The sequence below is a fragment of the Silene latifolia genome, chromosome 11, assembly GCF_048544455.1.
Source record: "Silene latifolia isolate original U9 population chromosome 11, ASM4854445v1, whole genome shotgun sequence".
Classification (NCBI taxonomy): Eukaryota; Viridiplantae; Streptophyta; class Magnoliopsida; order Caryophyllales; family Caryophyllaceae; genus Silene; species Silene latifolia.
Window position 1 is genome coordinate 174,581,446 of NC_133536.1, and position 24,681 is coordinate 174,606,126.

General features: G+C 35.8%; 1 protein-coding gene across 2 annotated transcripts; it reads right to left on the reverse strand.

The window, feature by feature from the left end:
* Nucleotides 1–1,260: 1,260 nt before the first annotated feature.
* LOC141612091 (peptidyl-prolyl cis-trans isomerase CYP57) lies at nt 1,261–23,477 on the reverse strand. 2 transcript variants are annotated; one of them, XM_074430804.1, is made up of 11 exons: nt 23,336–23,477; nt 13,287–13,592; nt 12,688–12,866; nt 11,825–11,929; nt 11,378–11,484; nt 11,135–11,276; nt 7,256–7,487; nt 6,982–7,027; nt 4,000–4,192; nt 2,351–2,491; nt 1,261–1,793 (listed from the first exon to the last, which is right to left on the reverse strand). In XM_074430804.1, exons 2-11 carry the CDS (start codon nt 13,504–13,506, stop codon nt 1,653–1,655), a joined length of 1,506 nt encoding a protein of 501 aa, XP_074286905.1. In that variant the 5' UTR covers nt 13,507–13,592; nt 23,336–23,477; the 3' UTR covers nt 1,261–1,652. The 2 variants fall into 2 exon arrangements, with proteins under 2 accessions (XP_074286905.1, XP_074286904.1); XM_074430803.1 differs by lacking the exon at nt 23,336–23,477 and having other exon boundaries at nt 13,287–13,689.
* Between the last annotated feature and the right edge of the window lie 1,204 nt (nt 23,478–24,681).

Consider the following 24,681-nt stretch of genomic DNA (forward strand, 5'->3'; position numbering starts at 1 on the left):
CTATTTGGTTCAAGAGGAGGTTATTTTCCAAGTCGATAAAAAGAAGCGATTAACTTGTGATTTTTTTCTTATTAGCAAGGTTTCTATGGTCCAGTTTAATTTTGCCGCAGTCAGGGAACAGTCAAGCACGAGTTGCAGCCGTAGTGTGCATCGTGTGGACCATTGCGAGGGCAGAGATCGAATGGTTCGAGCTAAGCTCAACCACAAGAGAAGATCTTTTGTTTCCTTTGATACCTTCACGTCTCTTTGCAGGAACACCAAGACACTTGCAGTGACTACGCGGATTAAACGAAAGGAGAATCATCATATCCAGTTTGATGACCATTTTCATCAACCCAGCAAGAAAATTCGACTTTCGGTTTCAGTTTCATCTACATGTACTTTTACCACGGTTAGTTGGTTGTCTAGTAGTTTAGGGGTCTCTACCGTCCCCTGGTTTGTTTTGTAACTTTGTAAACTCGTTTTATTTCTATGACAGTTTATAGTTGTCAAAAAAAAATATCAAGAAATAACTAATTATTTGTTATTATTCTTAGTTGATGACTAGTCATATCAAATTGCTCATCAAAAATCTTCCCAATCTAAAAAGGCAATTCATGGACTATACAACTACGATGTAGAATCTGAGCTTTATGATAAAGTATCTGAGCTTAAGGGTAAGATTATTGGTAGTCTTGAGACAAGACTTTGGTAAGTCTTGAGACAAGACTCACTCAAGACTACCAATAATCTACCATAGTCTTTACAAATTCTTAAGTTGAGTCTTAGGAATCAAAGACTCAACTTAAGACTTTGGGTGAGTCTTGACCCCACTTAAAGAAAAATTATCCAATGGGTGAACAACATGTGTCCTTTCTTTTTGTTAAAAAAATAAAGTAGAGTGAAAAAGTAGAGTCTGAGATAAGTCTGACGAATAATGTATAAAGTCTGAGGTGAGTCTAAGATAAGTCTGAACAATAAAGAAATAATAAAAGTTAGCGGAAAGCTGATGTGGCAGTCTTATGACTTGGGAGGGTCTGACTGATAATCTCACCCTTATGTTAAAGAATATGAACTTTATTAAAAAGTATTAAGTTCATCCATAAACACATTAAAAACATGAACTTTAAATTGGCTCAGAAAGAATACATATAAACTCGGATTCTTATACCTTAATTGTACCATGATTATAGTACAACTGAATGTATAATCCTATATTCCTATTTATGCTAAAAAAAAAAGGTAAACAAGTGAATGAGAAGTTCAAAATAAAATAGGTAAACAAATTACCGGTACGAAAAGAATTTCATTATATCGGTAGCGAATACAAACTATGATTAAATATTTGAGAGTGCTATACATTTCAGTAGCGTTGATGAAAGCTGGCATTTGAAATTTGAAATTTGAAACATAGGACGTTTGAGATAATATACAAATTACAGTAACAATATTATGACCATAAAACTCTACTCATAAGTCACACTCCTGCATAAGTCGACCGGCAGGAAAATAAACCTGAGATTATTAGTACCGAGAAGCTCATAAAAAAAATTCGCCTTTAGGGCACTTCTGGCCTACTAGTTTCAGTTTCGAAGCAATCATGCTGACCCTGCGGGGCATGTTAGACACCCATCTGTGTAACCTTTTTTCTTCTATTAAGGAGCTCCCAGAAATTAGGTGAGGGGTCTGCCTGCCCATTCCCGTTCTCTTCGCTTCTGCTTTGCTATCATCTTATTAAACTTCTGTTTCCCATTCTTCAGAAGAGGATCTACCACAGCATAGTCGTTTACGTCTTCAGTACGCGACATGGTACTCTGCCGAAAACATAAGCGAACATGAGAAGACAATTTATAACAGGCCAAGGTTGAAGTTTTAGCAAGAAATATCCAGAACAAACAAAACTATGAGCTATGTGATTAAAAGGTTCTGCCTATGACAGGCTAATGCGTATGATATACTCGTACATAACCTTCCCTTAATATTAATAAACACAGAAGCTATCTTGGGAAACTCAAAATGAAAATTGCATCACATTCTTCCATTATTTTTAAACGCAGAAAAGTAGTGAGACTTGCTCCACGGAAATGGAAACTAAACTACCCTATTACCCAATAACCCTTTTATCTAATTATTAAAAGACGAGAAAATTGCGTTTAGGATTGCATTACTACTTCAGAACAAAAAGTGCAGAGTTAGTGAGCGTTTCCCTTTATTCCATCATATATGAGAGCCGAAAATAGCATGGCTTTGACTCCATGGAAATGGAAACTAAACTACCCGTTTATTACTCATTAATACGTCCTTCATATAAACATTGATTACCATCCTCCTATAATCAGATGAAAAGATAATAGGAAATTTGAATTATAACCTTTCCAGAGTCAGGCGCAAACTTGAGTTGAACCTTAGCCCATCCAGCTAGCTCATGCTCACTCCCACCTTCAGGTTTGTCAAGAGGTTCCTCATGCTTCGAATTAAGGGACTCTTTAAATCGATCAAGTTTAGCAAGCACCTAGCAAAGCATTGTAAAACAATAATCAGTCTCAAGTTCTTCATTGCCTATTGATTAATGACCCATCACAAGGAATATATATGCAAAAGATAAGGTTCTACATGGGCAAAACATAAAACACCGCAAATCTACGGTGAAGCTTGAAGAAATGAGGAATTATAGGATGCAGGTCGGCATATTCATCAGAATTAAGCTGAAAGAAGTCAATAGCAGCAGCAAAGAAGACTAAAAAACATTTTTGACTTTAGAATAGAACAAAAACATTACCCCAGTGCCTCAATGGCTCCCGCAAATTGCGGGGTAAGGGGGGGTCGGATGTACGCAGCCTTACCCTTGTGTTAGCAACACAAAGAGGCTGTTTCCGAATGACCCAAGATGAAAATTGCGTCGAGAACTGCATCGAAGGACCACTACTTCACAAGAGAAAGAAGTGCAGCCACTTTAGTGAGCCATTTTGCTTTATTCCATCATAATCCAGAACCAAAGAGTAATGAATCTTTGGCTCCATTCTTGACTTTAGAATATCAATGCAAATTTCATAAAGCATTTTACAAGGAATGCAATTACAGTCAGATTGAAAAGTGGCAAAGAGGTTAGTTAATGCGACAATATTATATAAGGAGGGAGCATCAGCTACCATTTTGTAACACAATGAGCAAGCTAATCATACATCTAATAGACAAAATCTACGTGTCGTGATGATATTAGCGAAAGAGAATCACTTATAACTTATTTGCTTCTGGTCTATATTGAAGATTTTTTTAGACAGGGAGCAAAAAATTGAAATATGATTTCTCTGGACTTGACATTTAAGAGTGTGAACTGTGAAATTCAGTTCACTGTGGAATGGTGATATGTTGGTTCAGGTTAGCCAACTCCAAATCATTTTGGAATTAGACTTCATTGTTGTTGTAGAACGGTGATATACTTCCAAGTATTACTTAACGGCGCAGCCTTTTGTAGGACAAGGTCATCCAAATGGTACTCTTGAAGTCTACGTCAAACTGCAAGAGCAGTATCAAGAAAAGGTGCTAAAGTGCAGGTGGGCCAATTGCTTAAAACTTTTAACCATAAAAATGCAAGTGAACCAATTTATGCTTTTGATTAAAGACAGGGGTGTTTTTCTAACTAAATAAGCCCAAAGAGTATATACAATTTTCTCATGAAGCAACCAAATAAGGAAAAATGGAGGGGGAAATATGCAACAACATTACCCCAGTGCCTCAATGGCTCCCGCAAATTGCGGGGTAAGGGGGGGTCGGATGTACGCAGTCTTACCCTTGTGTTAGAAACACAAAGAGGCTGTTTCCGAATGACCCAAGATGAAAATTGCGTCGGGAACTACATCGAAGGACTGCTACTTCACAAGAGAAAGAAGCAGAGCCACTTTAGTGAGCCATTTTGCTTTACTCCATCATAATCCAGAACCAAAGAGTAATGAGTCTTTGGCTCCATTGGAAATATGGAAAAAGGGGCAAATATGCAAGATCAATAAAAAAATAACATACATCATCTTCACGCCCTCTGAGTCTACGTTTCTTCTCTTTGTGCATATATCTGTCTCGTTCTGCATTATTCAACATCTGCAGGTCCGTGTCTGCATTAACCATACGTTCAGCCCTGGCTTCGGATCCAATCCCCTTTTTCTTAATCGCCAGTTTTGCTACTTTTCTTTGTTCATCAGCACTTTCGGGATCAGACCTGTTGAAAGGAATACTACCAAGAGTCAGCTACTCAGTGTCGTACACACTACACGGTAGAACCCGAGATTTGACTATTAGGCGTAGTCCACAACGCCACCACACTGACAATTGTAGTGACAAATACACAAGAACAAAGCTCGAGAACATAGCAATAAACGCGCTCCAAAAGAAATTAACTCCAGCAGAGGTGCTAAACAAAACAAAGGAGATCGATACCGACAGTTATGAGAGAAGTTCAAAGATACTCGAACAAAAGAGCTGTACAAGATCAAAGAGAAGTAAATATCAAAGTTTCTCATTAAAAATGTCAAATGGAGTAGCTAACCCAGGGCACCGTTAAATATTTCACATCGAGAGGTCCCAAATTTGGATGCAAAATAAGTATAGAAAAGAGAACAACAACAACAACAACAACATCAGAGCCTTAATCCCAAAATGAATTGGGGTCGACTGACATGAATCATCTTTTAGAACCGGTACTGGGTGAACGCACACCTCAAAATGCGAATAGAAAATGGAAAAGTGAAACACAAAAGGGAGAGCGAAAATGTAATATAAAGTCAAGGTAAACTTACTGGTTTTAAAATCGAATTCCGGATTTCTTTTATAAAAACTTAAAATTTAAATCGAGAGAAGAGATTAAACGATTTGAAAACCGAAATAGAATTAAGGATCTGGAATGCCCTAAAGTAAACCAAGTAAAATATATAAGAAAGTGGTTGGTAAAAAAGTGTAATAAAGGAGAGAAGAACAAATAATTATTATTATTATTATTTTTTTTTTTAAAAAAAAAAAACACTAAATAAATATGTCAAAAAAAACATCAAATACTAAAAATCCACATGTATCCTTTTCCTCCATTGTGCCCTCTCCGTCACCATACTCTCCTCGAGCCCCAGAAGCACACAACCAAGTATATCACAAAATTCAGACATAAAAAACCTTACGAGGCATAATGTGCTCCAAGTGGCTTATACGAAAATCTAGCTCAGTTTGATGAAGCATCCAGGGCAAGAGCAGCACGTAAACACAAGAGAATTTCAATACTAGTTTTTATTCTCTGGAAATGCTACATTTTCCATTTTGGCCTATTCAGAGGATTGTCACATTTCTATTTTGGTCATGATTTCTGCTAAATGGCATTACTTTATCGAGTGAGACGCACTTCCCTGTCACAACTTAAAAATTTGCGCCAAAAGCAAATGTTGCAATTCTAAAGAATAAGAGGGAGTAATCTAATCTGCATTCAACTTCCTTCAGCTAGCTAAAATTCCTTAGTTGCTTAACTGCTTTTATCTTCCAATAACAAATATATATAAATTACCACAATAACATACTTTTGACCACGGTGAATTTAACTCTAAATAATACAAAGCATAAAAAGGAGCATAGCCGACCTTGATGAAGTATGATTTTGAAGATGAAAACTTGCAGATTTCATAACTTCACCGTTAGTTAATTTTTATTATGTTTTTGAACTTTGTTCTTTTATTTTTCATTCTTTATCTCTTACTTAAGAATTACAACTTGAGCACCACCAAAGTCTCAATAGTCAATACCCAATAATGAATTTTTTTTTAAGAAAAAAACCGGGCATAAGAATGAATACTAATCTATTGCACAGCCAATGGGCGATAATGGTATGATATATACAATAAATCATAGCCAAAGGCACGAAGTTACTCTAAAAGACCTAAAAGCTCTCTCAAAGCAATTTCAGCATAATCTCAATCAGAAAGATATCCCCCATATCTATAATCATTCACTTGAAAAAGGCGTGTATTTGAGTCCAACGAAAAGAAATGGAATCTATAGTTCAACCCCAGAGAGTCTCCAAAACCAGCCATTAAATATAAAGCATTTGTAACAGCCGACAAATCAACAACACAGATTATTGACCACAACATACATTCTCACAAAAATCACATGGCACTCATGTATTTGAATCTCGAAAATGTAACTACCTCCCTCTTCATCCAAACCACCACCACCAAGAAGAAGAAAAGGCGGATTGTAGTACGAAACAAATATAAGAAGGTGACCATGATTATTTCAACCACAAAAGAAAAGAGAATGAACGCTTTACAGGATCTAGTCCAACTTATAAACCTGAATCTTGAGATTAAATGAGGAAGGAAAGATATAACTCAATCGCAAAGGACTTGGAACCAAATTAGCTTAAACTGATTAAAAAACAAATACTTGAAATTGAATTTAACCAAGTAATTTTGACTGAAAAACAAAATAGTATCCCTTGCGACAACACTAATCATGCAAGTATTGTTGGCATTTGGCAATTTGAAAACAAACGATGAAATATCTATCAACTCACCGGATAATGATCCGACTAAACCAAACTCTACCCAAAGGACTCACACGTCTCCATCCAGCCCAAAACCAACCCAAGTAACCTGATCGCCACCACTAACTGTCAAATAGCCACCAAGCCCACCAGTGACCACACTAATGCACGGTAGTCTTTCATACAAGATGATAAGCATCTTACTACTGTACCTTGCGCAAAAGCAACAACGCAGTTTTAACTTTTAACAATTAAGGGCACGACACCTTAGGACAGAGAGGAGGGCAGGTCTCCCAAACTATGGCAGAGGGTAAAATAAAGTAAATACCATAACTGATCAATGTTTAGAAACAGTAATGCGGCGATGACATGTGGCCCTATATTATGCATCTGAAATGTGCTAGTAAAAATAAAGTGTGGTGTGTAACTGCTTAAAAGGACGAAAAAAGCATATAGATCAAGACAAACCAAAAAAAGTCAGTCACCTTGGAGTTGGAGCTGACTCTTCTTGATCCCTAGACTTTCGACCACCTGAGATGCAAAAGAGGCAGAAATTGGAGAGGTGAAAGAAGTAATGAGATTCTTGGTGATGCAAATAAAAAAAATATTGGAGGCTGGAATGAACACACAATATAGATAAGAAAATGAGATAGGGCCTTACAGAAACAGTAGAGGCTCTAATTCCCAATTTTCTCATTAAAAAATTATACTATCATGCAGCTAAGTGTAGGTTTAAGGTATGGAAGAAAGTATATATACCACTCTTTGACTTCTGCTTGGTGGGGACATCTCCCAACTCCGTCCTTCTCCTCAGTATCTGCTTCCGCATTCGGGCATCAAAACCAGCTTCATCATCATCATCATTGCCTTCGCTGTCACTAAAAGAACGAGATTTGTCAGCTGTCTCTTTGTGTGACACTTCCTTCTTTGAGCTCAAAGCTTCTCTGACAGATAACTGCAACTCTCTGGCATTCTTGAGTTCATCTGGATTCTGCATAACATCAAATAGCTTAGAATAAAAATTCTCAAAGAAACTGATCAACTTTAAAAAATAAAAATAAAAAAGAGGTTAAATAATCCCAGTTGGCCTCTCCAAAAACCCAGAATTTTAATTAAATGTAATACTAAAGGAAAATCCAATAAGAGCAATCCCCTATTTACTAAAAGAATAGGTGAAATCACAAATTTTCCCTCCAAAAACATATTTTTAAATAAGGAAGATATTGATAATTTAATTTATTCACTAAATAAGGAAATTAACAAGTATAATGTATTTCATTATATAATTCTTTTCATCAAAATTAATCTTTTATCAATTATATAATTTTCACTAAACACTAAACTATAATAATTTAATTAATGTATAAATAATACTCTATAAAACTATAAACTATTAAATCTTTTATTGATGCTATTATTTGAAAATGACTTGACTCATACTATTCATACTATGTATAAACGAAACTATAAATCGTTTTGATTACTTTCAAAACAAAAAAAATTGAGAGAATTTGTAAATTGGAATCATTAGCTTTGCGGTATAAAAAATACTTTAAAAAAAATACATTTCATCAAATTACTCAATTTTTTTGGATTAATTTTCAGTTTTTTTAATTTATTTTTTTTGCTCGAAACAAAATATAACAACGAGAAAAATGAACAATTAATGAGATACCGCTATTATTTTACAGTTCAATATTACTCAGTTTTCTTGAATAATTTTACAGTTCAATTTTTTCCCATGTCAAAATATAATGACGTGAAATGTGAAAAATTAATGAGGTGTTTGTAATACAAAAATAAACACTCTATAAATACCGCGCATTCATTGCGCGGGATCTAAACTAGTAATAGCATTACCCTAATAACTCAGGGCGAGTTTGGTACGGGAAAGGGAAAGAGAGTGAAATTTAGAAAGGGAAATAAAGGCTAAGGTAAGGAAAGAAAAGAAAATCCCTTTGATTTACCTTCTTGTTTGGTTTAAAATGTAAGGGAATCACAAAAAAAATTAAAACCGAAAAACAAGAACTACCAACACCCATCCACCACCATCAACCACCAGCACTCAACACCAACCACCACCAACAGGGGCCACACCGGCAAGCATGAGGTCGTCGGCAGCCGGCAAGTTGTACCGGACACCGGCGAGTTATACCTACCAGCAACGCGTCCACCCACCTCCACGAAAGTTTACCTCTTTCTTTTCATCCACCCTTCGAAATCACTACCAACATCCATAATCACCACTTAAACACCACCGGACCAGTTTCCCCGCCCCTTGAAACACCAGATCTGGTGGTTTGAGGGTGGCGTCGTCGGCCTAGAACGAGTCTCCGACGAGGAGGAGAAGAGAGGCAGTCGGCCGGCGAATGGGCGGGAGACTGACGTCGACAGTGGTGGTGGTATTGATGGTTGTGGTGGCGTATGCGGTTATGGCTATGGTGGTAGTCATGTGAGATAAGAGGAGGTAGAGAAAGGAATCTCATACCTTGCGGCGAGGGGGGGGGGGGGGGTAATGGAGTTAGAGAGGTTATGGGGTATGGATGTGAATGAAGGAGGGAAAGAAAATGGCAAAAATCATAAAACAAACAACAAAGGGAATCAGGGGATTTCTTTCCCTTTCCCTTTCCCTTTCCTGTAAACCCCGTACCAAACGCCCCCTCAAAGGCTCGTGTTGATTTAAAACCATTAAAGGATCAAATGTACCCCTATAACCACTACACGGGGTAAAGGATGTCAGATGTACACAACTTGACCCGTTTTGATTTAAAACAGAGATGCGAAGCTGATTACCCAATCAATCAATACTATATATTAAATCCAGAAACCAAGGGACTTCAATGTAATTAAAGAAAGTTATACAAATTAATTATACTATATAGTTTTAAATTACTAGCACCGTGTGATGGACCCAATTAAGGGATCTCAATGCAAATATTATATAGTTAAAATTAAATTATATAGAATCTTGATAATTTTCCTAAACATTTGTAAGAGACTAAAACATGGTCAATTTCCTTAAAATAAAATAATTAGTTAAGATGGTCAATTTCAAGGAAGACTAAAAGAAAGAAGATGCTTGATAATTTTCCTAAATATTTACAGAAGAGTAGTAGATGGTTAATTTCCTTAAAATAAAATAATTAATTAGTATAAACATGCACACTTATGGTATTAATTATTATCATCATAAAAATATATATTAAATTTAAAATCGATGCAATTTTATTAAACTTTATAGTTTATTAGATGTATAGAGATGTTAATTATTTAACATACAAAAATATAATATAAGTAGGTTATAAATAATTCAAGTTAGATTCCATAATATATAATATAGCATAATTCTTTCGATTTGATTTAGTGCAGATATGTAATATATTTATATAAATATATAATCCTATTAAAATTGCATGCCAAAGTAGTAAAAGGAATTTCGTCAGTAAAGAAAAGAATTGTAGTACCATTGATATAGTTATATGATAGTAATCACTTATTTGAATAGTAACAATATTATTAGCGAAATTAGTGAAAGTGAAAGAAACAACAACGGGAGCAGTGAAATAATCAATATTAATGCGGCAATAGTGAAAGTAACAATAATTACCGCGGGAGTAGTGAAATTATCAACATTAATGCGGCAGTAGTGATAGTAACAATAATTACGGCGGGGGAGTGAAAGTAACAATGATTACGGGCAAGTAGTGAAATGTTATTACTATTGTTTTATTGATAAGAGTAAAATATTTATAGTGGGAGTAGTGAATTTGTCTTAAAATTTATTTCATCGTAATTTTAGGATATGTCATAGAAAAATATATTAATGATAAATTTATGGGTTATGCAACCTTAAGTAATTTTATTAATGAAAAAAAAATTAATGGTAAGTAGAGGTAGCCCGGGCGAAGCCGGGCACCAATACTAGTACACTATGAAATTGTGCCACAAATTCCCTAATTTATCAATTCAAAATGCAGAAATACATAAAAATTCTGTCAACCATTTTGTTTATTTCATAACAGGAGGAAAAGAAAATATAAGATCCACCAATTTATCAATTCAAAATGCAGAAGTACAATTCTTCGCATAATGTTCAAGGAACATCCACCAAAATATTACGCAGAAACAGAATGCCACAGTAATATGAGAAGAAATTTAGAACCCTCATACCACATTGAGGACAAGAAAGCTATCTTATTACTTGTGAAGAAGCTATTGCATGCCAAAACTTCAAATGTGTACATTCTCTCAAGTAGTTTTATCTGAACTACTTTTAAACTTAGCCACTAAACATTAAGAATTCCGTGGTCTTGCCCATATCATGCCATTTCTACTCATGATTTCCTCGGTACCAAAACAGTGAAACACTCAACCCAACCATTACCCTACATCTAAATCTACACCCCACTTCTCCTCATTATATACTCATTTCACTCAAAGGGCTGCATTAACTTCCTCTCGCAGTTATGCGCTTACATCCCAAGACAGCAACATCTGACACCGTTCTTTTCTTGAATCAACACACACACCCACACACACCCAACCTTTACCCTACATCTACATCTACATCTACACCCCACTTCACACACACACACACACACAGGAAAAAAAAGTTTAGAGCATATGGTGTCTTATTACCAGTTCTTTAGAAGTAGTTCCTTCTTTCAGCAGACGAGGATCGTCCAAAACATCATGGCTACTCTTAATTTTTTGCTTAACAGCTGCCAAGTCCTTTTCTTCTTCTTCAGCTTCCTCTCCAAATGAAAGTAAGTTTAGCTTTCTGCAGTTACAAAATGTACCATTTCACATTACATTTTGAATAGGATACGGAAGTAATACAATCAGAAGCACTCATGGTAATAGCAATATAATTCAACTCACTTCACAGCTTTCTTCTTTGAACTCTTGCTTTCTGTATCAGCTACTGGCTCGGGCAACTTCTTGTGTGTTTCTCTGGGAACCATATCATCAAAGGGATTCCATATTACCTATTTCAATGAGAACAGTTCAGGTGTAAAATGTTGAAGCAAATGTTTAAGTACATCTTTTACTAATTATTATTTAAAAGAGAATACAAGCAAAAATACCAATCTGATACAGATCATACACATTCACATTTCAATTTGCATAATCGCAGCCACTTAACTGAGGCTACTAAATAACTGTACTGAATTCTGAATTCAGTTCGATAACAACTCTTTTCCCCAGCGAAAAAAAAAAGGTAGATTTACAACAATGGAAAAAAAAGAGAAAGCTAGTGAAAAAATTAAAACAAAACACGAAAAAGAAGGAAAAACTGCTACGATCATAGGGACAGAAAACACAAACCTCAACAGAAGTTATCTTGGGGGCAGGATCCAAAGGACGATCATGACTATCAGTTTCAATTTCTTCTCCAATCCTAAGAAGATTGAATATGGAATCTCCAGTGACCTGCAACATCCAGAAGAATTAACGACAGGGCCTAGACAAAAGTGGACAGCCATCTTCATTATAAGAACCTTTTTGAGCCCTCGCCAATAGGATATAATGATTTTAGTCTACTTTTCATTGTTTTTGTTCACAGTTAACATTTATCATCTACTTACACATCCCTTAAACCTTTCCTCTACCCACCTACACCATTCTTGGCGTCCCGGCTATTCAAATTTAAAAGTAAAGCTCAATGCATCAGAACCTCAGTATCCTCTATCAAAATAAAACGCATCTCCACTTGCGAATAAAGCTTGTCTTCAATAATGCAGCTGCAAGTAACATGTATTACCGCTACGCTGATGCATTTTCTTATATAAATAGATTAGAGCGCCAAGGGGCTCAAGTCAGTGAACTATGCCGTGTGAGTTGTGACTGATGGACAGCAGGGAGAATTCACCAAGAAAACGCTTCACAATATATCTCATTCCCTCTTCAATAAAATAATGCTTTTGTTAGACTAACCGCACCAAGACGACAATTTTACCAGTCTAGACTCTCTAGAGACAGACCGCTTTGCACCAGGACATGGAGACAGACAAGATCAGGAGAGTGATCTACGAATTTAAAATCAACAAATTATGTAGATACACCACTCTTGCCTAAGTAGCCTTTCTAAATTTTTCCTCCATGTAAAAAAGGGCAAGTAAATACAAAAAGAAAGGAAGCTACAATATGCTGCAACATCTCAAAACGAAAAAAGGAAAATATTACCTTACCTTCCCAAATATAGTATTCTTCTTATCAAGCCACTCACAACGATCTAATGTCATGAAAAATTGACTTCCATTTGAATGCGGTGAACCAGCATTAGCACATGCTACTAATCCCCTGTGATTGAAACGTAGACGGGAATGGAACTCGTCAGAAAATGGTCCCCCATATATGCTTTCACCACCTGCAGCACATCAGCAAAGAAAGAAGGAGACAATGAGCACTATGATGAAGAGATTGGGGGCATTTAGGATAAGCAAAATATTATCAGTTGAAGGAAACTAAATTTCGCATTACAAGCTTAAAACCCATAAATTACATCAATAACAAAATCCCACTTCAATTTATCATAAATAATCAAAACCCATCTCAACAACATAAAGAATGAAAAAAGAAAAACCCTAATTTTACCATCACATGCTCAAACAGCAATAAACTAAATCAATTTCTAACAAAAATCCACTTGAATTGATCATAAACAACCAAAACCCATCTGAACAACACAAAGAATGGAAAAGTGTAATCCCTAATTTTTGAATCACGTACTCAAACACCAATAAATTAAAGCAATTGGAAGAAAAAGAAGCAAGACAAGAAGACATACCGACACCGGTAGAGGTGGGATCGCCACCTTGAACGAGGAAACCCTTGATAATGCGATGGAAGATGGTGTTGTCATAGTAACCTTCGAGACAAAGCTGGACAAAATTGCGAGAAGCTTTAGGAGCTTCCTTAGGCCAAAGTTCAATGTCAATAGGACCGTAAGATGTGTTGAGTACAACTTTACCCTTTGTTGGTGGCTCCAATACGTACACTGCCGACATCTTTATGCCTTACAGAACCTCCAATTTGGGAGATGGAGAGACGAGGTGGACGCGAAGGAGAAGAAGGAAGTGTTCCGATACTCCAACTAGGTTTGTGACCGTGAAATTCACGGGTTTATCTGTTGATTGGCGCAGTGGTAGCATGGGGTTGCGTTTGGTAGGGAGGTCTGCGGATCCATCCCCCACAACTGCGATTGGGAGGGGTTTAAATACCGTAATCCTTGGACACGCCCCGAAATCCGGATTAGTCGGTCCAATGTGGTTCGGATTACCGGATGATTTAGACAAAAAAAAAAACTAGGTTTGTGACCGTGACCGTGAAATTCACGGGTTTATCTTTTTTAATTTTGTTATTTTTATCTTTTTATTTATACTTGTCTGAGCAATTAGTTGATCCATTTAAAAAATATAATCTTGGAATACATAAAAGTTAGTCGGTTAGTGTCTTATTTCTTTGACAACTTTGATTTATTTTCAAACCTATATATTGTACTTTAATTGTTTATTTTGTTTAATTTTCTAATAACATGTGGTTTTAAAAAAAATAATTACTTTTAATAAGTCCAGTAATTCATGATAAATGCTTAAGATTACCTTTTAATTAGATTGTATAGATTATGTACTAAATTTTCTATGTGAAAGCTTGAATGTCCCTTTGTCATTTAGGCCAATAAAGTTAGTACGTGAAGACGAAAGAGTAAATTAATCCATAATATTAAATTATTGATCCTTTTTTTTTAGAATAATAAATCTCAAAATGTAAGGAGTTAAGAAGATATAGAATTATAGGACTTTTTATCTTCTCAATCTTTTAATTCTCATAAATCATATTTCTAATAATAGCATAATTATGAAGTTTAATAAAAGATAATCTTAATATATCGTTTATATCAATTTATCAAAATTCCTAAATTTTAAATTTTTGCATAAAAGATAAAAAATGAGTTAAATGGTAGCCTACTACAAATCTCATTGCAATCTCATTTGTGTTATAAGACATACACACAAGATAATATGACATGTACGCATAAGTATTAGACAATAATTTATATTTAGCTATTATCAATACCAAAAGAGGTTTTTTTGTCCAACTTGTTAATAAGATTGAGATCCTCGCAACTCCAATTTCATTCAATACCAAAAAAATTATGAACCTAAAAACAATTACTCATTCACATTCATGTTGTCAATCTTGTAGTTAGTTTATAACATAGTATTGAGTGTAATGGAGGGAGTATTTGTTTAAGCAATTATAGTATTTCTCTTCTTCATATAGTCTTCTTTCTCCAATTAACTATCCATACAAAAAAAAAATCCAATGAGTGATTAATAACAAATAAATTGGTGGAATTTGATTTATGTAATATTAACCTTATCGTTATTGATTTAAGTTTTCTTTTAAATAAGATAAGAAATAGGCATTGAATTATAAAGATATTTACCTTTGAATAGTTCAACTCCACAAATTTTGATAGCTTCTAAATGAAAAAAAATAAAATAAATAAATTATTAATTAAAGTTAAAAATGTGAAGATTACTTCAAACCAATGGAACTTAAAAATAAATAAATAAATTATTAATTTAAAACCTTAATACACTTACCTTGATGTTGATACAATGATAAGAAAGATTATTGACACATACATATAATTCTTTTGGCAATAGGGGTAAAAAAACTTTTGACTTGAATTTTGGCTCACAAAAGCTGCCTTCCATAAAACATTTATATAGCCAAATGAGAATGCATTTTATGACTTTTAGACTTTTTTTTATTATTATTATCAAAGTTAATATATACATAAATATGTAAAAAGGTTTCATGACTTTTGAGTATTCGTTTTCATTATTAGCATATTTATTATAGACATAAATATAGAGTAAATATAAATGAAATGTAAAAGGTTTTTTTTTCTTTTTTTTTTACAAAATTCACATTGCATGATAATTGTTTAGGGAGTTATCTTACGAAACTAAAAGAGGTGGATATTTTGCCTTGCCTTTTATTTATAAATTATATTTATAGATTTATTTATTTATCAAATTTAACAAAATTGAGCAAGTTTATTGCAATAAGATTTAAGAGGGAGTTGCACATATAAACAATTTAAAATTAGAGTGATGTAAATTTTTAATTTTTCGTTTAACCTATTCTAGTTTTAAAAATTAAAATATTCATGTGTAATGTTAAGTATGTTATTATTTGCTCTTAATATTTACAAATTATTTGTTATTTTATAAATGGTTTAAAATTATAATTATGTGATATTTATTTGTTGCTTAAAATATTCTAACAACAAACATAAAAATTTTAAATTTAGTATGAATTTATTTTTAATGGTTGTTTAATTTATCTAAAAATTAAAAAAGCCAAAGTTAATGTTTCTTATGCTATTTGCATTTAATGGTTCAATTTTATTTTCTTTTTAAATAAGAAATAATGACGTGGCTTTCTATAATTGGTGACGTGGAATTTTGTTTATGCAAGGTGTCATTTAGTAATGCGAGGTGACATTGTCTACGTGGCTTTTAAGGTTTACCCTTTTAATAATATTTATAGATATGGCTTATGTATACGACATGCATTGTAATACTCCGTATTTATAGGTCTTGGGGGTACTCTATCGAGTAGCCCTTACTCTGTCGAGTAAGGGCAAGTGGCGATATAAAATAGTTTCTGACCTGTTGGGTACTCGATCGAGTAGCTGGGGCACTCGATCGAGTAGGGGGGGTACTCGATCGAGTACCTTGGGTACTCGATCGAGTAGCCGATTTACGGGGTATTGATTCGTCGGGCTTTGTTAATAATGCGATTGGGTATATAATCTTTTCCGTCACTATTCTTTAAACACTTTTAAACCTATTTACTGTCAAGAGAGAAAACAAAACATCGTTCTTCGCATCTATCGCATTGTTGGCAAATTCCGGAGTTTAGAAAGTCGGATTCTACCTTTCTTTATACCGTTGTGATCCTTGCGTCGAGGGTAAGATCTACGTACCGTTTTTATAGTTTTTCCTTTAAGTTGGTTAAACCCTAATATGGGGATTTGGGAGTTTTGTTGTAGATTATGATTGGTAGTGATTATGTGTATGTATGATAGGAGGAGGATTTGTAGAGGAGGCTTTTGATACAGCTGTAGATACCGTCTGCTTGTTGTGCTTTCCAGGTAGGATTTCCTACTCAGTATTAGTCCCATAATGGGATGATTGTTGATGTGTTAAGATTGACTGTTTAATATCGTAATTGTGTTGTGACGGTGGTTGATTGTGATTATTGATTAATATCGTAATTGTGTTGTGACGGTTGTGATTGTGATTGTTGTCTCTGGTTCTCGAGATGCGTTCTCGGCTGAGTGAAGTCACTTGCGGGAGTGGCTTCACGCCCTAGTTTCGCCCTTCGTGGAACCCGCCACGGAAGGGGATGTGCACATTAATGGGACAGGGTTATCGCTCGTATGATGAGCGGGGCTTAGGTGGGAACGGTGCGGTCCCCCATCGCGGGCTGTCCAAAGGTGGACGGTCGATTGAGATGATGGGAATTGGTTGGTGGTGTGTGTGTGTGTGTGTATGTGTGTGATTCAAATTGTCTTTTATCTTATTGTTGGATTATGTAAATTGTGTGATTAGTACGACCCGGTTAAATGTTTTAAAAACTCGGTGATCCATTCGGGGTGGTGAGCGATTATTGAGCGGTATGATATGGCGCGTATGGGATAGCCGGGATGAGTCATCACGTGGCGCTTAGAAGTCTTCATTTGTGTCGACGGTGTTTTATAGCTTTGATAGTTTTAGCAGTAGACCGTCTGAGAATGTTGTAATTCCTTTTATCAGTTTTGGTTTTGAGCATGTAATCACTTAAACTGTATTTACTTTTAAAGTACGTTTCTTTATTGTCTTATGATATTCATTGCCTCGGGCAACCGAGATGGTAGTATCCTTATACCTGAGTGGTCCTGGTAAGGCACTTGGAGTATGGGGGTGTTACAAATGGTATCAGAGCGACGATCCTGAAACCTGTAACCAATGAACCTAATGAACATAGGGAGTCAATTAAAATGAATCCGGGGTAAAGGTTGTAGGAGCTAATGCAAAGACTTGGGAGACGTCCTAAAGTCGCGAACTCGCCCTATAATTTTGAACCGGTCACATGGGATATGAGTCGGGATCGCTATGTGTTTACCTTGTGCTTTGTGTACCTACGGAGTGATGTGTGGCATGAATCAGTGGATGTATGTATGTGGAGAATAGGGAATGTGTAGAAAAGATGGTGATAATGTGATTTCGTATGTTGTTGATTGAAACCATGTTGCATGATAGTTGGTTTACAATGTTGGTTGGAATTGTTAGAAAAGTGCATGAGAATGATGAGTAATGTGTTAGAAATAGATAATTGATTGGAAAAGATGGAGTAGCAATTGCATAAGAATATGAATTTTGTGATTATGAATATGTTTAGGTGACGAAGTGTAATTGTAATGTTGTTGTATTAGCAACATGGGAATAGGATTTGTAATGTATGAGAATGTTTTGTGTTACGAAAAGTTATGAAATTTAAAGCATGCGGTTAGTACATGACTAATGAGTTAAATAATCTATGTGCATGATGAATGTTGTTGCTTGGCTTTTGAAGATAGTAACATGTGATTAGGAATACTGGTTTTATGAGCATTGAGTTGTTTTGTTTGCCTTGTTGTTGTTTAAGTTGCTTGGAAGTGAAAATCAAGTGGTTGTGTTTTTCGATTACAGCAAAGTTGTCTTTAAACTGTTATAACTTGAGATGCATAAATGATTCTGATGTAATTCCAATTGGAGGTGATAGCTTGTCCTTTTACGATTCTAACGATACGTCACACGCTCAAAATGACCAAGAAATGAGTGAGTTATGACTGTTTTACGAAAACTGGACAGTGCTGAGAATTGAGGTACTCGATCGAGTATCCTTGGTACTCGATCGAGTAAGGGGGCACTCGATCGAGCACGTTACTTACTCGATCGAGTAGCCCTGGTGATTTGTTTTACGTGCTTCTGATCTTGACCTACTCGATCGAGTAAGTCCCTTACTCGATCGAGTGGCCTGTACTCGATCTAGTGACCCTTGTTTTGGGTCATATGCTTATCTTTTGACTTCGTTGCATATTATGTTTAATTCAAAGTGGTTATTTTGCTTCTTTATGCATTCTTTTACATGTATGTTGGTCCTGATACGTAAGTTACCCCATCCTATGGGGTGGTGAGTGGCACCTTTTGGTGAGCATGAGTTTGGTAGGAGGAGACGAGCTATATGTGGTTGTGATAGATAGTGGAAAAAGAAAAGAAAGATCGTTATGGCTTAATTGAGACATAGAGCATGTTTTGTGAGATGAGGTGAGCGATATGTTTGTATGTTGAGTAATGTAAAAGTACATGAATGTGGGCAAGGGATGATGTGAGTTTATGGAACGTGAGAATGAAAAGATTGAAATGAGGGACGCAAATGATGGCAGCTTGAGATGTGTAAATAATTATGGAGGGAGATGGTTAGGAGTCGTGTAGGTTATGGATATATGTAGTGAAAGTTCGTTTTGAAGGGGGTTGAGAAGAGTGGGAAACAATGAACTTTATGGAAACATGTCGCGAGGTAGATTTGCACACAGTGAGTGAGTTTGGGAGATTTGGTTTATTAAGAGATAAAACTAATGTGTGATTTCCTTGGGCAATTAAGGGTATAAAAAGAATTTTGATTTCTAGAGATGTACGAAGGAGATGCAATTGTTTGAACAGTGAACGTTGATTTTATGGATAGATTAGTGGCAAGTGTGAGTGATAGCATAATAAGAGAAGATCCATGGTAAGAAAGAGTGAGATGATATCGATATGAAATGATGAGATTTGAGTTTTGGAGCGATGAGAGGGTAATTGGAGCACTAAATGGTTAAGTAGAAGTAATAAGGAGTTGAGATAGTAAATGGAATTGTTGAGTATAAAGAGAAAAGAAGGATAACAGTAAGCTGAGTAAAATGTTCATCGGAGTTATGTGAGATAAAAGTAAGGAATCATCGGGATGTATGATATTATCAAGAGTAAGTAAGTTAATGGTTATACGGAAGTTTCAGGACAACATGATTAGTCTTGAGTTTTGAGGAATCAAGGAAAGTACGAAGTTAGTAGAATATCTGCATGATATGAGATTTTGGTGGAGAGTTGGATGACAATACAAATAAGATAGTGTTGGGAATAATATTGAGGTAATTTTGTTGATGGGTTTGATGTTTGTTGTTTGGGATGTTAACCAAAGATAGGAAAGAAATCGTGATGTTTAGAGATGAGTGAAGAGGTTTGATGTCCGGACAATGGTAGTGTTATGGTTTATGATTAGTGGTTAAGGGTGACGGTATGTTAGAGAGATGGTAATTCTAAAGAGGCTGATTTTGTAGAGACTGAATTGATAAGTATGGTTGTGAGGAAGTATAAGACATAGTCTTGGGAGGCTGTTTCTCATAATGAGTGTTAGCTGTATGGCTATGTATGGCAGAAGGTGTTGGGTATGCAAATGGAAGAATGTGATGAGGGGCATGCGAGTTAAGCTCGGGTGACAGGTAACCTTTGTCGAGTGGTAACTTACGTGATCAGGATTGATTGGTTGGATGTGATTATGGGTCTATGTTATATATAAATGTTTGTGTGAGGTTCTGACCTCACAAGAAGTAGCATGGTGTGATAGTTATAATGTTGTTATCTGAATGTTCTGTAATATATGTTGGATACGGTAATTTAATTGAATGATATTCAAAAGGGTAATAATTTGATCGATCTGGCATGACTGGTTATACTTGTATGTATTCATGATATATGTTGATTGCGTGATGCGGTAAGGGGATGATATTCATGAGGTTATTATCTGTTTAATTCATATAATATGTTGCTTTGTGATTTAGCAAAGTGGATTTGAGTAAGTTTTTCTTGTTCAAGAAGTTATGTTGAGTCAGTACTTACGAGATTGTGTATGGTGTGATGTCTATCGATGCGGTTGTGGTGCCTCGGGTGGTGATCCGGGCACGATATTTAGTGTTGTGATGCGGGTATTTTCGCACTACGGTGTGGCTGTTGGTGGCGGTGTTGTGATGCCGTCACCGGTTGTGGTGGAGTAGGCAGGATGATTACGATTCGAGTTTCGAAAGTATATACCAGTTATACGTAAATTGTTTTTCTGTTGGTTGTTGTTGCCTATGAGTTTCAGTTTGGACAGATAGACTGTTGTTTTATTTGCTGGTGTTTCTTACAAGTTTCAGTTTGAGAAGGAGGGTAGAGTTTAATATAAAGAGAGTTGTATATGCTTTCGTGGTTGTCATGGTATAGAAATGTTCTGTTGATGGGACACAGTTGTCAGGAATTGTTACAGTACTTTTGATCTTGTTCTAGATAAGGCTTTAGTGGACATAGTAATGGCAAGTGATTCGTAAAGCATATGTGGTAATGACCTAAAAGATGCAGGTGGTTTATAATCCTTTGTTGAGACAGTGAGTGTAGGGTGTTGGAGGAATTAGTGTCATATTAAGTTATGTATGAGTTTTGCGGTAATGAAGGAAAGAACTTGAGGATCTAATGTGAGTATACGTAACGAGTGTGGATCGTGAGTTAGTATCGTGATAGGTGCTTTACATAGAGAGGTATGTTGTTTTGCAGTAATAATGGAGAGTTAGTATGGTGATTTTGCTATGAGTTTATGGTATAGGTTAGGTGCTATGCCGAATGAGTTGAGGAATGAGAAATGTTTATGTATGGGAGCCTTGAATATAAGAATGGTGAGTGTTTGGTTTATAAACGGTTATCTTGCACATGTGGTGGTAAAGAGGGTAATAAGATGTATCTCGGATTTAGTATTAGTGAGTTACGAGGACGTAACATTTATTTTAAGAGGAGTAGGATGTGATAAAATAGATTTTGATGGGTGTGCATATGGTAATATATTTGGAAGTTTGAGTCTTGATGTCGAATAAAAGGTTGATTCGTGTTGTGGTTAATTTTGTTAAAGGTCATGACCGTACTGGTAGTAGTTCGATGTTTAGGAGTGTGAGAATATTTGGATAGTGTTGACAGTTGGATGATGATGGTTATGAGTTCGATAGTCTTGGCAGTTGGATGAGGATGTTTATGAGTGTGAGTAAACTTCGAGGACGAAGTTCTTTTTAAGGGTGGTAGAATGTAACATTCCGTTTGATGTTATGAGTATTTTGGTAGGGTATGGAGTTAGTGTTGAGAGAGATATAATGGAGTTGATACGATATCGTGAGCCATGTTGTGGAGGTAGGAATAGTTAGTGAAGTTGGTGTTACGAGTTCATGTTTGGGTTGGAGTTTTGCTTTGAGTTCTTAGTCACATTGTTGTGTCTTGATCGAGTTAGTATGTTTGTTTTTATGTATGGGTTGAACTTCGGGGACGAAGTTCTTTTTAAGGAGGGAAGACTGTAATACTCCGTATTTATAGGTCTTGGGGGTACTCTATCGAGTAGCCCTTACTCTGTCGAGTAAGGGCAAGTGGCGATATAAAATAGTTTCTGACCTGTTGGGTACTCGATCGAGTAGCTGGGGCACTCGATCGAGTAGGGGGGGTACTCGATCGAGTACCTTGGGTACTCGATCGAGTAGCCGATTTACGGGGTATTGATTCGTCGGGCTTTGTTAATAATGCGATTGGGTATATAATCTTTTCCGTCACTATTCTTTAAACACTTTTAAACCTATTTACTGTCAAGAGAGAAAACAAAACATCGTTCTTCGCATCTATCGCATTGTTGGCAAATTCCGGAGTTTAGAAAGTCGGATTCTACCTTTCTTTATACCGTTGTGATCCTTGCGTCGAGGGTAAGATCTACGTACCGTTTTTATAGTTTTTCCTTTAAGTTGGTTAAACCCTAATATGGGGATTTGGGAGTTTTGTTGTAGATTATGATTGGTAGTGATTATGTGTATGTATGATAGGAGGAGGATTTGTAGAGGAGGCTTTTGATACAGCTGTAGATACCGTCTGCTTGTTGTGCTTTCCAGGTAGGATTTCCTACTCAGTATTAGTCCCATAATGGGATGATTGTTGATGTGTTAAGATTGACTGTTTAATATCGTAATTGTGTTGTGACGGTGGTTGATTGTGATTATTGATTAATATCGTAATTGTGTTGTGACGGTTGTGATTGTGATTGTTGTCTCTGGTTCTCGAGATGCGTTCTCGGCTGAGTGAGGCCCTTTGCGGGAGTGGCTTCACGCCCTAGTTTCGCCCTTCGTGGAACCCGCCACGGAAGGGGATGTGCACATTAATGGGACGGGGTTATCGCTCGTATGATGAGCGGGGCTTAGGTGGGAACGGCTGCGGTCCCCCATCGGTGGGTCTGGTCCAAGGGACATCGATTGAGATGATGGGAATTGGTTGGTGGTGTGTGTGTGTGTGTGTGTATGTGTGTGACAGTTCAGCTGTCTGTTTATCTTATTGTTGGATTATGTAAATTGTGTGATTAGTACTGACCCCGGTTAAATGTTTTAAAAACTGTGGTGATCCATTCGGGGGTGGTGAGCAGTTATTGAGCAGGTATGATATGGCGCGTATGGGATAGCTGGGATGAGTCATCACGTGGCAGTTAGAAGTCTTCCGCTGTGTCAGACGGTGTTTTATAGCTTTGATAGTTTTAGCAGTAGACCGTCTGAGAATGTTGTAATTCCTTTTATCAGTTTTGGTTTTGAGCATGTAATCACTTAAACTGTATTTACTTTTAAAGTACGTTTCTTTATTGTCTTATGATATTCATTGCCTCGGGCAACCGAGATGGTAGTATCCTTATACCTGAGTGGTCCTGGTAAGGCACTTGGAGTATGGGGGTGTTACATGCATCCGCATTCGAATGGTCTACTCGAGGACCAGGGATATTACTGGGGCGGGTTTTGGTGGGTCTCGTCCCATAACCGTCCAATTAGGGCGAATGCGGTAATGATTTTGTGTGTGGTGTACCCTGTTCTTTCTGGCTTATTTTCAGCTCACTTTAGTTCAGCTCAGCTCTATTCAGTTCAGTTCAGCTTCATTCAGTTCAGTTAAGCTCGGCTTCATTTAGTTCAGTTCAGTCCCACTAAGTTCAGCACATTTCATTTCTACTTATCTTAAACTTGTATATTTTTATTAATATTTATTGATTTATTATTATTATATTAAAATTGTTATATCAATATTATTAATATTTTTATTATTGTTATTAATTAATTAATCATCACAATTATTATTATTATAATGAATATTGTTGAAGAGTCTATTGATCCGAAATACTCAAGAGGGGAGGGGAGGGGGGGGGGGTGAATTGAGGACTTAAAACTTTTGAAAGCTTTTTCGATTATGTGTATATAATTGATTATTTAAAGTTTATTGATTAAACTTTAACTAATCAACTAATGAATGTAAAACAAAATAAACAAATGAACGAAAGAGAGGAGACACACGGTTTTTGAAGTGGTTCAGTTTCACAAGTCGAAACCTACGTCCACTATTCTCGATTAATAAATTTAGTACCTTTCTATGGATTACAAATTTACTAACCCAACTCGTACAACTAACTCTAGCTGTAACTCAATGAGTACCGTTAAATACTCGAGTGACTAACTTACGCTAATAAGAAAGCACTAATGATTCTTGCAAAGGTTCACGTTAATGAACAAGTAAGAAATCAAATAAGCACTATTATCTTATAACGATAACAATAAGAACGAATGCACAAGTTTATAATTCACACGACCTTTTTTCGAAAATAAACAGAACGGTTTTCTTGCTTTAAAACACGGTTTTTGTTTTGTGAAAATATATGAAAGTTATGCTCAAAGGTCTTGCTTTCAATGTTGCAAAGTGTAGAGTATTTATAGTAAAGAAGGAAGCATGGCACTCGGTTTTCTCAAAACCCTAGAGGCCGAAATAATATGATATGGAAATAAAATCATATCTTATTATTTTAATCCATAAAATCTTAGGAAAAGATATAAGTTCTTAATAGATTATCTTATCAAATATTCACTTAATATTCTTTCCTTAATATCCTAGATATGCCGAATGAATAAGGAAAAATCATAACAACTTTCCTTATTTTATTTAAGCAATCTCTTAGAAAAGATATAGGATAAATATAAGATAATCTAATCAAATATATTTTCCTTAAACCCTAAGATAGCCGAA

Excerpts from the sequence above, each read along its gene's own strand:
- LOC141612091 (XM_074430804.1), bottom strand. The coding sequence starts at position 13,506 with ATGTCGGCAGTGTACGTATTGGAGCCACCAACAAAGGGTAAAGTTGTA. Across the intron at positions 12,867-13,286 it reads TCCCACCTCTACCGGTGTCG|GTGGTGAAAGCATATATGGG; the intron begins GTATGTCTTCTT and ends GATGTGCTGCAG. Across the intron at positions 2,492-3,999 it reads TCAGAGGGCGTGAAGATGAT|GTGCTTGCTAAACTTGATCG; the intron begins GTATGTTATTTT and ends ATGCTTTGCTAG.